Source organism: Diachasma alloeum, unplaced genomic scaffold, assembly GCF_001412515.2.
Source record: "Diachasma alloeum isolate Michigan unplaced genomic scaffold, Dall2.0 Dall_scaffold_00398, whole genome shotgun sequence".
Taxonomy (NCBI): domain Eukaryota; kingdom Metazoa; phylum Arthropoda; class Insecta; order Hymenoptera; family Braconidae; genus Diachasma; species Diachasma alloeum.
Window position 1 is genome coordinate 44,171 of NW_021680537.1, and position 16,478 is coordinate 60,648.

General features: G+C 36.0%; 1 protein-coding gene, 1 long non-coding RNA gene and 1 other non-coding gene across 4 annotated transcripts in view; 2 read left to right on the forward strand and 1 right to left on the reverse strand.

Annotated features, from left to right (window-relative positions):
• LOC107041989 (diacylglycerol kinase eta) overlaps positions 1–4,888 on the reverse strand; it is a 30,168-nt gene extending 25,280 nt beyond the window's left edge. Inside the window, exons 1-8 of one of the 2 annotated variants that reach the window (XM_015262831.1) lie at positions 4,767–4,888; positions 4,411–4,576; positions 4,196–4,332; positions 3,680–3,771; positions 3,466–3,596; positions 2,349–2,517; positions 1,495–1,597; positions 363–685 (exon numbers count right to left, since the gene is read on the reverse strand). In XM_015262831.1, coding sequence (XP_015118317.1) covers positions 363–685; positions 1,495–1,597; positions 2,349–2,517; positions 3,466–3,596; positions 3,680–3,771; positions 4,196–4,332; positions 4,411–4,564 — 1,109 coding nt within the window. In that variant the 5' untranslated portion in view covers positions 4,565–4,576; positions 4,767–4,888. Of the gene's footprint in view, positions 1–362; positions 686–1,494; positions 1,598–2,348; positions 2,518–3,465; positions 3,597–3,679; positions 3,772–4,195; positions 4,333–4,410; positions 4,616–4,766 lie in introns of both variants that reach the window. The other variant, XM_015262830.1, reaches the window with a different exon arrangement.
• Positions 4,889–5,444: 556 nt separating this feature from the next.
• Trnat-cgu lies at positions 5,445–5,516 on the forward strand. The gene has a single exon. It is a non-coding gene; the product is annotated as a tRNA-Thr (tRNA).
• A 2,188-nt stretch (positions 5,517–7,704) lies between these two features.
• LOC107041987 lies at positions 7,705–13,009 on the forward strand. The gene is made up of 3 exons (XR_001461120.2): positions 7,705–7,914; positions 10,557–10,753; positions 10,946–13,009. It is a non-coding gene; the product is annotated as an uncharacterized LOC107041987 (long non-coding RNA).
• Positions 13,010–16,478: the final 3,469 nt, after the last annotated feature.

Below are 16,478 nucleotides of genomic sequence, written 5' to 3' on the forward strand. Positions count from 1 at the left end.
TGATTTTTACCCCGGAAAGATTGCCAACGGTTGTGATGATTGAAAAAAAATCGTTGTACAATTTTCCGACGACAATTGAACAATAGTGATTTATATAAGAGTATGTTCGAATTATCGAGAGTACGATTTATGGAACAAAAATAGCTAATGGAAGATGTACTGAGAAAAAACGACCCATTTAAAAAAAAGAGTGAATTATTCTTCAGGTCTACTCTTACAAATCGTATGTTACCGTGTACGACCTTTTCCCCCTAGTCTATTTTTTGTTCTAAGTCCGTAAGCGCGGGATCGTATCTTCGTTTAATTGATTATCTCAATAAAATTTCTGCGCAACTATAATTAATGGAGGTATAGTTACTTACTTGGCACTGGATATCATTATCGTATCCTGATTAGACTGTATCATATTTGTTAAATGTGATATGACATTATTCTCATACTGATGAACTATTGAGACGCTCAATACTGGTTTAGACTGATTAGGTGACATTTTGTGACACGGAAGGGAAATACTTCGTTGAAAGGTCATGATACTCCATCGATCTAACATTTTAGTGCCTGCTTTTTCATACTTTTCTAATAACTGTGGTAGATGGGTGTCATCGTCGCAAGATGCTCCCCAACCAAGAACTCTGGCGAGATCATTTCCCGTACCCAGCGGAAGTACACCCACTTGACACTGTTTCTGTAGACAAAGTAAGGCTCATATCAGCGTTTCCTGCAGAGAAATGTCACCTTCATAGTGTAAACAAGCATACTGCCGTATGAGAAAAGTAATGAGAAAAAGATGATGAAAAAAATCATCCACCTGATTGATTTAATACATTTGTATTCAAGTGGAATAAGAATGTACGTAATACCCATATGTAGAAAATGTATCTCGACCAGTTAAATAAGAACATTTTGGCAGAAAGCAGGAATAACCAGGGCAGTTTTGGGGATATGCAATTAGGATAATTGAGCAATAATAATGAACTCGATTTGTGCAATCTCAACTCACCGAAAAATTGCGATAAAGTTACACAATTGAGGATATTATTATTGATGATTCATCCTATCGATTGTGATTTTCAAAACTGCCCACACTTTTCCCCGATAGCAGTCGTAGCTTGAATGGCCCAAGCGATCCTCTTACACATAAATGAAAAACTCAGAAAGGTAATCACATTACAAGATGAATAACTAATTTCCACGTGAGCGAAATATTTGGCCAGGGTTTTGAGCGATATCTTCGTATTTCACTCAATACCTCAACTCATAAACATAAAACTGCGGAAAGTGTTGCACAATCAGAGAATCGTTACCTGTTCAAAGAGTAATAATATTCAGAGCACCATGCATGATCGAAATTATGAACACCGAATTGTAGAACAGCGAAGATTTTAGTGAATTCAGTATTAAGGAAGGAGAAGAAAAGACTTCGAGAGAGTTACATGAAGAAAAAATTAAGGAAGTCACGGGATAAAATAGCGCGGAGTTACTACTGTTACTCACGTGCATTCCTAACCGATCGATCTCCGAAAGGACCCAACCAACAGACCCATCTCCACTGCAGACCAGAATCCGGAACGGGTCGAAATGTCGAAAGAGTCTTAGCCTGTTTATTATATTCCACTTAATGTTACATAAGAAACAAAAATCCGTAATTCCATTTACAATATAATGGATTCAATAACAGGGATTTTCTTGATCGTTAGTTTAGGATTGATCGGGAATTGACCCAAATGGAAAAGGATATATATTGTAGCCTACATGCAAGTTGTTGAAATTATTTATGTTACACTTCTGGACTTGTCAATAGCGATTGTATGAAAGGTCTGGAGTGATGAACAATTTATGAGATAACTTATATGAAAAAAATAGGATTGTATCGAAGCCTTCCTATCTAAATGATGGGAGAATGATTCAAGTTTGCTCATGCGGAATTATGTTTCGATTGAAGACTGGAGGCATTAAGATTGTTAATGCCTTGCACCTACAGTATTGGAATAGACTTTTGGGTTTCTAGGACTGGACTCTTGAAGAAAATATATGGCCATGAACACTTATTTGTCGTGCACATAAGTCTGAACGTTCAATGCATCCTCATCACTAGGACCTGATTCTCTCATAAAGATGTGAGGGAAAAGTTATCATCAATACCAATCGGCTAAATAGCGAATTCTAATTCTCTTAGAATTTTTAGAAAATTAGAAATATGTAAAATTGTCCCATCTCTCCATTGGGTTTCATCCAATTGGTGATTGCGTTTAATGGTCATAGAAATGTTGGTATGGATTAGCGCATCATGCTTTAGAAAATATTCTATGGTTTGAGTAGGAAAAAAGGGGAGGGGCCATCTGGCTTACCCTGGTCCAGGTCCTCCTTTAATCAGATCGAAAACTTGCGCAGGGTTCAATAATTGCTTGAATCTTCTTAAAAATTTCATTCCTTGATTGTCACCCGATTTACTGTTGACGAATACTAATAATGGACTACATCCTACTGGTCTAACCGCTTCCCAAGCCTCATCACTACCTATTAAGAAATAACGGGATGAATATAGAATAAAGCATTAATACTAGAGATGTGATTGACAAAAATGACCGGTCCAATGACCGTCAATGACCACTGTCATGATCGGTAATTACCGCGTCGAGAATCGGACCATATGGCCAGACAAAAAATGACAATTAGCCATAAGCATGAATTGACCAAATAAATTTTGACCGTCAATTTCCATTTATATAGAAGGGCTTCAATTTTTAAATACTAAATTTCCCATTCACTTTTCGGAAATTTTTATCACATGTTCTTTGAAATTCCGTTAAAATTGTAAAGAATTTCGTAATTAAAGATTGGAATTTTAGGGAAAAAATCAATGAGAATGGTAAAATTTAGTTCCATTATTCCTTGAAAATTAATAGAAGACCGCAAAATTCCCATAAACATGTTCTTGAATTTTCAATTATTTGAAAATTCAAATAAATTGAAGAATTCTCGTCTTCATGCTTCTCAAAATTTTGTAATTTTGTTGAATTTTCAGTAAAATCTGAAATTTTATGATTCCGTTCCCCTTAAACTGCATTCAGCGGCACTGTCCTGAAAATTAATAGTCAACTGTCCATGGAATTTCATTTTTTTTTCTAACAGTGTATCACTGAGAACGGGGCCATTGATAATAATTAATAAATAAAGTAATGAATGATAATGATTCAATGTTATTAAAAAGTTTTCCGATCTAGCTCTTAAAATATGACCCAAAAAATAACCGAAATGAAAATGACGGTCAATTGGCAACTATATCGACGATTTTTGGTCATTTTGGCTTGTTCTGATGCCGCTTAACTGTGACGGTCATTTTGTATACAAAATGCGGTCAGGGTCAGAAACCGGTCATTTACGTCTGACCTGACCAAAAGGGAAAATGACGGCCATTCCACATCTCTAATTAACACTGAAGGTTTTCGTATTTTCCAATCTTACCTATACTGTGTAATGCGGTTGGAGGTACAACGCTGAGCTTAGAGGGACCCAAGGGACATTCGGGACTAAACAGTGGTCTGCACGCTGTGTGAACCGTTGCTCTGCACCATAAACACCTCCAATCTTGCAGTCTAAAGAATTTTCCAACATTTAATAATACGTTTAATCATTTTCTATATTTTCCCATCATTGAGAATGTGCAATTCCATCTCACCTGAGAACTGAGCCGCATGTCTTATCACACACCGGACACTTGGAAGACACTGGTAAATTTCCTTCCAGCCACTGGTGAGGCATTTGAATATTCTGTATTCGGAAATAAAGGGAAAATGTCAATCAATAAATGTTCACGTGGAGTTAAGGAAAACCAAAAAGCTCCTCCGTAATTGCCATATATTCCAGTTCACCCGTCTTACTTAATTCATTTCCATATCAAAACAAGACAGAGAGTCTTGTCGTAATTTAATCTCCCACCCCTTCTGTACAATTACATAAAAAATGTGTGAGAAATTTTTACCTAGAATATTGTAGAATTTTCTTTCAATTTTTACTTTACCTCCCGAATAGGATTATACATCATTTTAGTTGCATATTTTCAAAAACGATTATTAAAAATTATGAGAAGATTTCAAATGTTGTTGACAAGACACCAACTGGCGTTTTTCGTCATTCGTTCTCTGCATAAAAGATGAGTATCATTCAATCAATATTTTATTCGAAAAATACAAACCCCATCGTGATCTTCTATGATATCCTTTCCTATCGATGCTAGGGTAGTCCACTTGCAGTTATTAATTGCTTTAGGACTGCACCTCTTGTGTACTTTATATTTACACACCTCACAACTGAGCCCATGCGAAGTAACACCTACACAAGAAAGTAAACCGATTAAAACTTGATTCTGATGAATGAAAACTAGCATATAATAAATCTTGATTTTCTCACCATAGAGTGCATCTCGACAAACATTGCAGTAGGTGGGCCTGGCATGAGTTGTAGCATACCAGTGATGATTGCCACCGAGAAATTCAGCAGCTCCATGCTCACCCTTTGCCCTGTCTTCACCTCCAGTTCTCAGCGCACTCAACCATTCCTCCATATCTTGTCTCGTCTAATCACAAATTACAAACGATGGATATGGTGTTATCACCTACAAGACAAAAACAATATATTCGGAAATTATGAGTAATTCATACTGAATCGTAGGATGGAACACAGGGTTTTTACGATTGTAAAACCTAACCTCTACCTCAAAATTTTTCATATTTTCTCAAACTTATAATGCTCATTGATTTTGCTACCTGGAATCGTGATCGTAGACTCGATTCTTCGGGAAGGATTTGCGCTTCCAGATCACCATTAATTTAGAAAATACATCCACGTGATACATTCTATTTGCTATGTTAATATTTATTCATGTACATGGTAGCCAAAACGAACTCAAATATAAGGCTCTACACGTTCATAGGCTCCACTGCGGACGGGCCATGCTTCACTTGTGTTGTTTATATAGGTAAGTGTACGTAAATAACTCATCAATTTACAGATATTTTAGTGACAATCGTAGCCCATAAGCGAGAAACTAATAATTAGATACCTCATGGACGAACATTTTCTGTTGGAATTTTAAGATGCATAATGTATTGGCATGAATTATAATATAATATGGATATAATGTATAAACTCAACCCATTTGATTTTCATGAAAAAATCGAATGGAAGACAAAACTGCTAATAATTTTTCAAATTCCTATTAAATAAATGAATTTTTCATTCTTTCATGTCAAATTCGGGACTTTTATGTATTTGATAATTCTCTCCAGATTTACGGGTTCAGCTAAATTGTAATTATTATTAAACAATCAGGAAGTCAGTAATAAGCGAAAGAGTTTGATGAATTGATAAAAAATTTCAAAAAGAAAATAGATGTGAAGAAATTCAAATAGGTCTGAAAACATAAAGAAATAAAAACTTAATTCGCCTCTTTAGCTCAGTGGTAGAGCACTGGTCTCGTAAACCAGGGGTCGTGAGTTCAAACCTCACAGGAGGCAAATATTTTTTTCGCATTTAGATTTTACGGAGAAAAAAAATACTGATTAACTCACGTAATAGTGTCTTGTCTAAATAAACATGAGAGATAGGGTTCTAGCTCAAATAAAAAGAAAATAACAAGCAGGAGCTCGAATCTATTCGACAGAAGGCATGTGTCTCTTTATGCGTTATTAGTCTTTTTTTTTAGTCCTACCAATTCTATTGGTAGCAACTCTCCGAATGGATCCATAGCAATTCCATTTTTGAAATTAAAAATGGCAATTTTGATTAAATTTTCTGATTTTATTCAATGGTTATTGCCGTCAAAATATTTTAGTGTTGAAAATTCTTAGTCCAGTGAATTACTCTCCAAGATATTAAGAACTAACAATAAGATGAAAATTGTAACCCCTGTTACGCAATGGGTTGTTTTTAACGAAAAAAATCACGATGTCTCACTTTTTTGAAAAATCGATTTTTAGATGAATGGCTCTATGCCAGGATGTACTAAATCTATCCACACAAATTTTATACATAAGTGGGACTCAATAAAACTACCAAGTAACCAAAATTTCAGATGTTTATTCCAAATTTTATGCGTATTATGGAACATCTAATTGACTCTCAGATGCAAAAATTAGACAACGCGATGATCTCGAAAACTTTGTATGAATGGATATTCTTATTTTGAATGATCTAGATAGAAGATAGCTAGATGAGTATTTTGAAAGAAAAATGAATGAAGCGGAGCAGTAGTTAAAAAAAATTTGAGGTAGCTGTAGCTTTGTACAGCCGTGATTTTACGTGGATACGTCTATGTGACAGAGGGGAAACCGCAGTCCTCTGCTGTCGTAATGAGTAATTAAAATGTGCGTGTCATTGGACAGAATCAATAGATTGGGAGAAGAAAAAAAAAAGTGTGATTCGATTCTTTTGCACAATTGGGAATTTTACATCGGTACGGCATCACGGAATATTCAGCGTAAACAACTGACGAGAAATACAATGTTGACAACAGCTGACTACGCATGCAGCGTCGATATTATATATGGGCCATTCCGCCAAATATCGGCGGAAATCTGGCCTCAAAATTTTCGATACTTTTTTTTTTGCTTCTTTGTACTACTTGTGTATAGAAAAAAAGATTTCTCGACAAGGAAAGGTCCCGTCTTTTAATTGGAGGGGCTGCGCAAGGTTTAACGATTTTACGCGAAAATTGTTCAATCGAATTGAACGTTCGTAGAAATGCTTAGAAAAAAAAATCAAAACATAGTTTTTGATCGGAAATTTTCGGAATTTTCCGGAAATGATGTTCATTTTCTCCCCCCACCCCTCCTTCATCGTGAAAATCGAAAAAGAAACCTTTAAACGTCATTTTTGGCAAATTCGCCATTTTTTTTTAAACCTAATATTTTTTTTTGAAAAATTTAGAAAATTTCCGATCAAAATCATATTTGAAACTTGTTCGCTTCTATAAAGCTCAAGTAAAGAAAAATAACAGACAAAAAAATGAATATTCGAAAAATGATGAATATCATAGAAACAAGACCATATTTCATGAAAACATTCTCTATTTTCTATATCATCATCTTCTATGGAAATATCGTCTTCTTCCTACAATATTATTATTTTTCGAATATTCGCTTTTTTAGAATCATTTTTCTGCAGATGAGCATCATAGGAGCGAACAAGTTTCAAACATGATTTTGATTGGAAATTCTCTGAATTTTTGAGATAAAATATCAGATTTGAAAAAAAAATGGCGAATTTGCCAAAAATGACGTTTAGAGGTTTCTTTTTCGATTTTCACGATGGAGGAGGGGTGGAGGAAGAAAATGAACATCATTTTCGGAAAATTCAGAAAATTTGCGATCAAAAACTATATTTTGATTTTTTTTTCTTAGCATCTTTTAATACGTTCTATAATTATCTTAAGAGCGAAAAATTTCAAGTCTAAAACTCGTAATCATGCGGACGGCCTCTAATTGAGCCGCGGGACCTTTACGCGTTGAAAAATCTTCTTTTATATACATAAGAATTCAAAAGAAGCAAAAAAAAATTGTCGAAAATTTTGAGGCCAGATTCCCGCCGATATTTGGCGGAATGGCCCATATATATATGTATATAGATAGAAAGACGCGCGTTAGTTTGGGTGCCGGCCACCAGGGGCGCTGGCAGTCAGTAGGCACGTTCGGAATGACCCCCCTATCGAAAACAGACGTATCCACGTCAAAATTGAGCAAAACGTTTCCACCAAAAATATAATTTGCAGTGAGATGTTGAAATTTTTATGCTGAAACTCTGGGCCGTGTGCTGGGTATATATAAGGTCAATTTTCCGAAAAACAAGGCAACTTTGAGCTTGAATACGTGATTAAGGGCAACCCTGAGAATGAGAAATCCCACGGCGCTTCATTAAGTATGCGATTTAGATCACTGTTAATTTTTTTTTGATTTTTCCCAGACCATTAGTTTTTCATTATATCGATTATTGTCACGCGGCGTAGTGCTATATTAAGTGTGATCAACGACATTTGGAAGTCCAACGTGACCAACGAAGTATTGAAAGTTATTCAATTTTATTTTCCATTCAATTATTTGGTGTTTAGGCCGCTGGCCTGGCGTAGTGGTTAAGGCCGTTGTCTCACAACGGATAGGTTCCAGGTTCGATTCCTGGCCGGGTAGAATGGTGAGATCTAACCATTTTTAAAGTCTTGATCAATCGCCATATAGTCTCATCAGACTCGAAGCGATATAAAATAAGCATAAAAAAAAAAATTATTTGGTGTTTCAAAGTAAGATTTTGAATTCACTAGTTTATTCTGCCTTACTGTACTGAGCTATGGTAGTGTAATTAGGTGGAAAATAAGACCTCTTGTGGTGTTTGAAAAATCAGTAATATCATCTCTAAAAAGAATTAAAGCTAAATAAATGTCAATCAATGAAATGTAATTCAATGAAAAAATAGTGGTTTTTCGTGGATATTTTACGATTTTCTCGGTAAGAGAATTTATTTATTTATTTGCGTACAAGAACCAATAACCGAAGCCAATAACTGGTTTAAAAAGATACATACATCGGTTGGAACAATCAGTTAAATAACTTAGATACTATAAAAGCGCTTAATAATGAAATTGAGGAAATTGGTCAAAAATATATACACATATAGTTAAGATGAAGGAAAATCAGAAGAGCAATAATTAGAGCAACACGAATTATTAAAACTCACGCTGAGATTTCATAAGAGGGAATTTTTTGTTCGCTATCGAATCAAAAGAGTCATATAGTAAATCAATTTCTGGAAAGTGTTTGATTGAGAGATTAATGCCAGTACTGGCCTGATAAATGGGCGATGCTTTTGCCAAATCGTTCCCAGGCTTAATACATCTATAGATGCAAAAATTATTTTTCTGTTTAGTAAAATTTCCCACACCGGCAGGGGATTGTTTGTTTTGTACAGCAGGGTAAATTTTACAGTTTTGGTATAAATCACCCTTACGTTTAGTAAATTTTCCCGGGTCAACAGAGTAAAATTCACTATTAATCTCGCACTTTTTCTCCTATTTAAGGTGAAAAAGTAGGGGAGATTGGGGTAAAATGGACACTTATGACTTTTTTTTTTAATGCAATGACGATTGATGTATTTAAAAAAATACAATGATTGTATTTTTTTTAATACAATGTTTTTTTAATTAATGACGGATTGAAATGTTGATGAAATTTAATTTTTTTTTTCAATACGAAGAACAATTCTTTCTCTTTGTGATGAGCCTAAACTGAGCTCAATTGATAAATTTGTTTCTGAGTTATAAATCATTTTAAAAAAGTCTAAAGTGTCCATTTTACCCCACCCGCCCCTATTGGAAACCGAGGTTGCTCCACGATTAATTGGCTTGTTTGGTAATTTTTCTTCAATTTTTTTCTCCGTGTATGTAAAATACACTAGCATGGGCAGAGTGCTCAGCTAGAAGCGAACCGAATGTTCACTTAGTGCAACGTCTGATGCGTGCTGGAGATTTTGTAGTCATCTGTATTTTTCACTCAGCTTGTTGTTTTCAACGTAGTTAAAGTCTGTTATGCTCCAGATTTGATCAATTGCGTTATTGTTGAATATGTGGACATACAGCATTGTCAGCGTGACATTTGCCAGCATAACTGTCCACCAAGTTATGAAAGATAAACAATCAATATATTATTTAAAAGACGGTTAAATCTGCACAGATAGAACTGAATTGGACTCCGACGCGTACAAAAGTCGTAAACTCTTTGTAATCAATCAGATGACACAGTAATTATAATCAAGTTATAAATTTTCACATTTAAATGCCGATAAACCATTGGTGGGATTTATCCCTTTAAGCCTAGAACCTATTATAATTATAAGTACCCCCCCCCCCCCACGGTGGGTATAACAAGTCCATATTTCATATCGTTTATATCGATTTTGCCTTAGTTTTTTTCAACTTGACATTTTATCATTCAAGTCGTACCACCATCGAGTGATTCAACAATAGTTTCATTGGTAAATTCATTTTATAATGAATAATGATAATAATAATCATAAAAATAATGATAATGTCCGAATAGTTTGTGATTTCTATGCTTGCGGAATTCTACCTTGACCATTCTATCCTTGAAATTTCACCTATACCATTCGACCCTCACGTTTTCACCCTTGCAATTTTTTCCTCACCGTTCCATTATTATGATTAGCCTTGACAATTTTCCTCTCCAGATTCTACCGTGATGTGTTCTTACCCTCACTGTTCACCCTTATTATTTTATCCTTACAATTTAACCCTCACTATGTCACCAACGTCTAGAGCTCAACGACCAAAACTCCGGCTCACTACTGGCTGGAATTTGGTTATCGAGCATCTCTCAGGTTCAAACTCTGGTGCCAGGAATGGCAGAACCACTAACCAAGCTTTGGAGTCAAGGCTTGTGCCGCACTTGGCTCGTTTTTCCAGCACTAACATTCTCTACCTGGGAGACTAGTCTCGAGTTGGTGATTCCCAATGCGTGTAGGCCTTCCAGTCGAATCTTTTTCTTCGTTTTCAGGAGTGGGAGGCACGGGTACAAGTGGAAATCACGTAGAGAAGGGGTACCCGCCGAAGGAAAAACTTATACTGGAAGACGACTCCGTGCACACGACTCATATCCAAATGCACGAGTCGCAAGGGGCGTGTATACGTATTGGGACTTACCGACTCGAAATAGCCGCCCCGGGTGTTGGGACATTCCACCAACAATCGTAGGTAAATTGGGCCTCAAAATTCTCAACAAATTTTTTCTGCTGATCAATTGATGGGGCTTCACGTGATCGAGCGATTTTGGCTGGGAATTTTTCGATCTAATTTAACGTGCTCAAAAATGCATAGAAAAAATTAAAAACATCGTTTTTGATCGGAAGTTTTCAGAATTTTCCATAAATGATCTTTATTTTTCAGTTTCACCTTCACTTCATGTTAGGGACTGAGAACGCATCTCCGTTTTCATTCCCAGTCTCCACTGAAAGAACGACATAGAACGAAAACGTTCTTACGAGAACGTTCTCCAGAGAACGAAAGTCGGGAATGAAATATCGAGAACTATCTCGCAAAGAGCGAAAGTGAGATCGAGAACGTTATTTCGAAAAACAAAAATAAGAATGAATTTTGAGGGTTCTCAACTGCCGTTAGGACCTCGTCGTGCTGTTACTGAAGGGATATACTGTGAGAGCTCGAGGTCATTCGGAAACGACAACTCTACTAAAACTCATACCTCCGATACTATTGTTACAGACTTATCAATTACAAAGGGACTGCCAATCAAAAACTTCTCCCCGATAGAGACATTATATCCCCTTTTCTATTTAATCCGAGGGTGATTTATATGGCTCATTTCAGTTTGTTGATTAATACCGTATTAAGGGTATTGTGGCGGGGTCAAGGGGAATTTAAAAAAAGCAGAGAATTGAATGAACATTTTTGAACATATTATTTAATCTCTTTAAGGACCGTGTGCAAAATTTCAAGAATCCCATGTACACAATAATATTGGGAATAATTTCTAAAGTTGCTACTTATACGCGCTGTTGGATGGGGCATCGATAATTTTGGCGTTTTTCCTATGTTATCCATCGAGGGATCACATGGGAAAGATGCTAGATCGATACTCCATTCACCACCTGTATAAGTAGCAACTTGAGCATTTTTTTCCATTGTTATTGCGTACGTGAGGTTCTTGATATTTTGCATCTGGGTGTTCAATAGATTGAATATGTTATAGTATATTGTGCATCAAGGGCGGAAAGTCATGTTTTCTTGTCATTGTTTTCTTGTCATGTGTTTTTTTAACACGCCTGCAAAGGAAAGTTCGTATTTTGCTCTTTGATGAGCGGGAGGAAAGTACGAACTTTCCGTGCAGGTGTGTGAAAAAAAAAAGTTTTTCACTAAAAGTTGAATATCTTCTAAACCACTTGGTCGATTTTACGTACTCACGAACTCATTCTGTTGTGACGACACGGGTCGTCAACCCGTAATTTATTTTTTATTTGTAAAATTTGTTTATTTTCATTTTTAAATGAAAATCAAGACCTTCTAAGGCAAAATTGTGAAAAATTAGCCTCTAGGAGACTTCTCTCGTCCATGAGAATCGGGAAAGGAAATACTTTAAACCTTTTCCAATTCTAATACCATTTGTCATCTCCGACGGTCATAACTCCACGACAACAGGTTGAGTCGAGAAGAGGAGGTCCTGAGAAAAATCTCTTGGGACCAAACAACATCCAGACCTTCCCGTTCAGGCTATTGGAAACGAGGATTGGATGATGGCGTCCCTCTACGAAGCCCGTGCTTTTCAAATGTGAGCAGATGTCTTCAACTGAGGATCCATTGCCATCAACCACCGAACAACTATGGTCTAGGGTAGCCTGACGCGAGAAACGACGAGAGGGGGAAGCTTCCCCTTGTCTGATGAGCAAAACCTACAGGAAGTCAGCGAGGGATACTCGAATGTGAATAATATTCCAACGTTGGGGATAATTTACGACATTTAATCTAAAATAATTTTAAAATATCGAAAATATTGATTTATATCCATTTTGCAGTTTTTGAGAAATAATTTTCATGTAAATTAGTTGCGTAAAATATTCTAGCGTTTAATACTTCTGTTAGAACTTCGATATCCAATCAAATTCCGTGTCTTATGAATTTGAGGGGAGGTTCCTCCCCCAAAACAAGATCAAGCAGGCATATCGGTTGAACCGGGCCAAGCTTGAGGAGAGCCGTCTCCTAGCCAGCGCAAGATGTAGTCCATTAGTTCTGATTAATTTTGGTGTGAAATTAAAATGTGATAAATTGAATTCATTGTATTTCGAGGTGACGTATCGACCCTCAACTGAATATCGATCCATATTATGGATATTTTATCATAATTTTGAGAATAATGAGAAATTATAACCCTTATTCACTTTTCTCGTAAATTTCATAATATTTCTTTGTGTGAAATTATATTTGATTATTCTTGTTAAATTGTGTGTTCTCATTGTGTGAGTGTGGAAGGTAAAATTGCAGGCTGGGAGTATCGTCCTCCCTCTCCCTTGTAACAACTACTTGTTACACATTCGCTAAAGATACTCTAAAGATACTCTACAGTCTACTCTGATACCTGAGCTGCCAGTCATTGTAATTCTGTTAAAATTGTTGAAAATTCTAAATCGAGAGGAGTCGATGCACTCTCGAAAAATAATCCATCGACTGGCGTCCAACACACTAAAATTTCAATTAAAAATAACTCTATTCTTTATCCTAAATTTTTCCCCGAACGTCACACTGTAATATCATAAGAGCTACAATCTCACCAAATTTCAATATCCTATTTCAATTTTTTCGGAAGTTATCGTGTATACATCAATTGTATCATAAAAATGAAAAATGCCAATTATCATTGAATTGTCCTTAGTTTCGTAGGGATATTATGACTTGATTGGATAGATATTATCATAAGGAAGACTTTGATGTCAAACGATTTCAATTAGGTCACGTAGTTTTTGAGATATTGAGGAAAAACGATTTTTGAGAAATTGCTGTATCTCAAAAACTACTTGACCGATTGGGCTGACACTGCGCCCAGAGCTGCTCCCAATTTATCCCAGATTTATAGCTGCAACTTTACTTATTCTTTTGTTGAGATTTTTAAAAAATTTCTGAAAAATCTGCATACACATACGGGCATACATACACACATTTTCTAAAAATATCTTCACGTTTCATGACATTCTACATCATTTCCAAACAAAATTAGAAGATCGTAAAAATGACCGATCACCAAGGCTTTCCAAAAAGATTCGGTAAAAAATTAGGAACCCGGTGGCTTGGCGCAGTGGGTAAGTTCATTGCCTCACATGGGAAAGGTTCCGAGTTTCAAATCCCGACCGCATAGAATGGTGCGATCTAACCATTTAAAGTCTTGATCAACATCGCAGTATACCCTAACCGGGTCGAAGCGATGTAAAATAACGTTAAAAAAAAAATTAGGAAAATGTTATCATTTTCTGAGCACTTATTCAGAGTTTCATTGCGAAATATAACAGTATAATCCATGTGGAAGATGCTAAATTGAACTCAGTTGTTACCGAAAAAGTTTGAAAATGCCGCATTTTCCAATATAATCTTCGAAGATACTGATAGTTAGTGATAGCTGATAGTCGTTACTGTTCAAATTTGATAATTGACAATTTTTTAATTTGAAGTTTTATTAGAGGTATCTTTCTGATTTGAATATTTCATTTCAGATTTGGGGCAATTGTCCGAGAAGGCTATTTCTTGATTTTTTCATATACGGAATGAATCCAGTAGTGGTTGAAAACCCGCGCACGGAGAGAAATATTCAGTAAAAATTATGGAACTCGGAACTCGCTCACCGATTACGGAATCGACTCAAAAAATTTAAGCGACGGTATGGTAATTTTTCACAGGAGATTCAGATAAAAACTACCAAACGCTCTGGAAAAATTCCGTGACAGTTCCGGAAAATTTCCTACAACCACATTTCGCTCCGAAATTACGGAAAAGATACGCAATTTTTATTGAATATTTCTCTCCGTGCGGATTCGGTTAATTTCGTTCCCACTTTCGCCCGTTGTAGATCGTTCACGACTTTCGTTTTTCGCAGAAAAACGCTTTTCCGATTATTCGTTGATGTTTGTTCTCTGAAGAACGCTCCCGTTCTCACTTTCGTTTTTCGCAAGAACGTTATCAACATTTCGCTCTCAGTTCGAAACGACAACGCAAAAACGGCACTTTCGGTTCGTTCTTTACTTTCGTTCTCAGTTCCTGCTTCATGGTGAAAATAGAACTTCAAACGTTGCTTTATCAGCCTGCTCTCATTTTTTCCCCGAATTTGAAAAATCTCGAAAGATTTAGGCAATTTTCAATCGAAATTGTATTTCAAAATTGTGCGCTCATCACACAATTATTGGGAGTCCACACACTAAGTAATTTCGTACTGCGCTAGACTGACAAAAAAACGAGAGGGTTCTCAAACAAATCTTACTTGTGCCAAATGAAGGTTTTTTCAAAAATGATTAAAAAAGTATTTTTTATGCCAAACATGCAAGGAGTGCGCCGAGATGAAAACCTTTTGTTGTAAAAATAGATTTTATAGCTCCAAAAAATTGTATTCTCCGAAAAAGGAAGAAATGTCATTTTTAGCACTACTTCTTCGTTATTCGATGCTTCGAATACGTATTTTGCTCCCGAAAAATGTTCGTCTTATGGGAAACAAGGGATAGGAGTTTTTCATTTCGGCTATTCATTAGTCACAGACAAGAAATAAATCTTTAAATGCAATAATAATAAAAATATGATGGCAATCTTCTAAGTTGGGGACAAAATATTTCTTGATAAATTTTCCTCTGTATGAGATATTTTCATCTCCAAAAGGAACTGTCTCATGTGAACTATTGGCCTTTTGAGCAGAATATTTCGTTGTTGTCAAAAGCAGAGCAATTATTCATGTCTGAGATTTTAAAATTTGAATCACACCCTTTCTTTTCTGGGGATTGTCCCCGATATGACCAACGCAGACAATCTACGTTTCAGATACTTGTAGCTAACCAATTCCATCCTCCATAATCCAGCCCATAGTTGCCAGATGCGGCGACTGGTCGCCAAAATATTTGGCAACACAGCTCCAGCCTGACCAGACTGAAGGAACTAAACATGAAATGTATCGAGATTATCGACTGTTTTCTCAGCGATTGTAAAATAGATGTATAAAAACCTCAGATTTAAGCCTAATTCAACTAATTCTATCCTCAGTTATATTTACTGTATATATGAATAGCTATATAACCGATAGGTTTGTGCTTAAATAAAATACAAAATTTCTATTCTGGCAATTTTCAACTAGCAGTTTTGTTGGCCTAAATAAAACTTGTCTGAGATCGTGTTTTATTTTCGTCTCAATAAAACAGTTGGGGGGAGGAATTGTTATAGAGCAATAAGTGCTTATTATTTTCAATATCTGAAATTAGATTTCACGTCGATTTTCTTGGGTTGCATACTCAATAGAATAGTATCTCGCGAATTCTTTCCGAGTTCAAATACTTGATGACGTAATTTCGACTCAAAGCGCAAGAAAATGTGAAGGCGCATATCGAAGTTGTAATCAATCACTCACCCCTTCGTATCATAATTAATAGAATGCGCTCCCTCGTATTATGATGAATATAGTAAGCTCCCCCGAATTGAAATTGATATTGAGTGTCTCCCCCCCACTGTTATGATTGCGCATGGTTCTAATGGATTCACGCAATGGAAAATGCCCTAGAATGGCTAATACAGTTGAAAAATCGGTGTGGTACCCCACTCATGATTATCGGCGATATTCTTTTTCCGTCGTCAAAATGATTCGTTTTACTAAAAATATTTAAAAAATAAAGTGGGCGCTCCGTTTGCTCCAAAAATTGTTTTTCGTGAATTTTTCTTTCGTTTATTG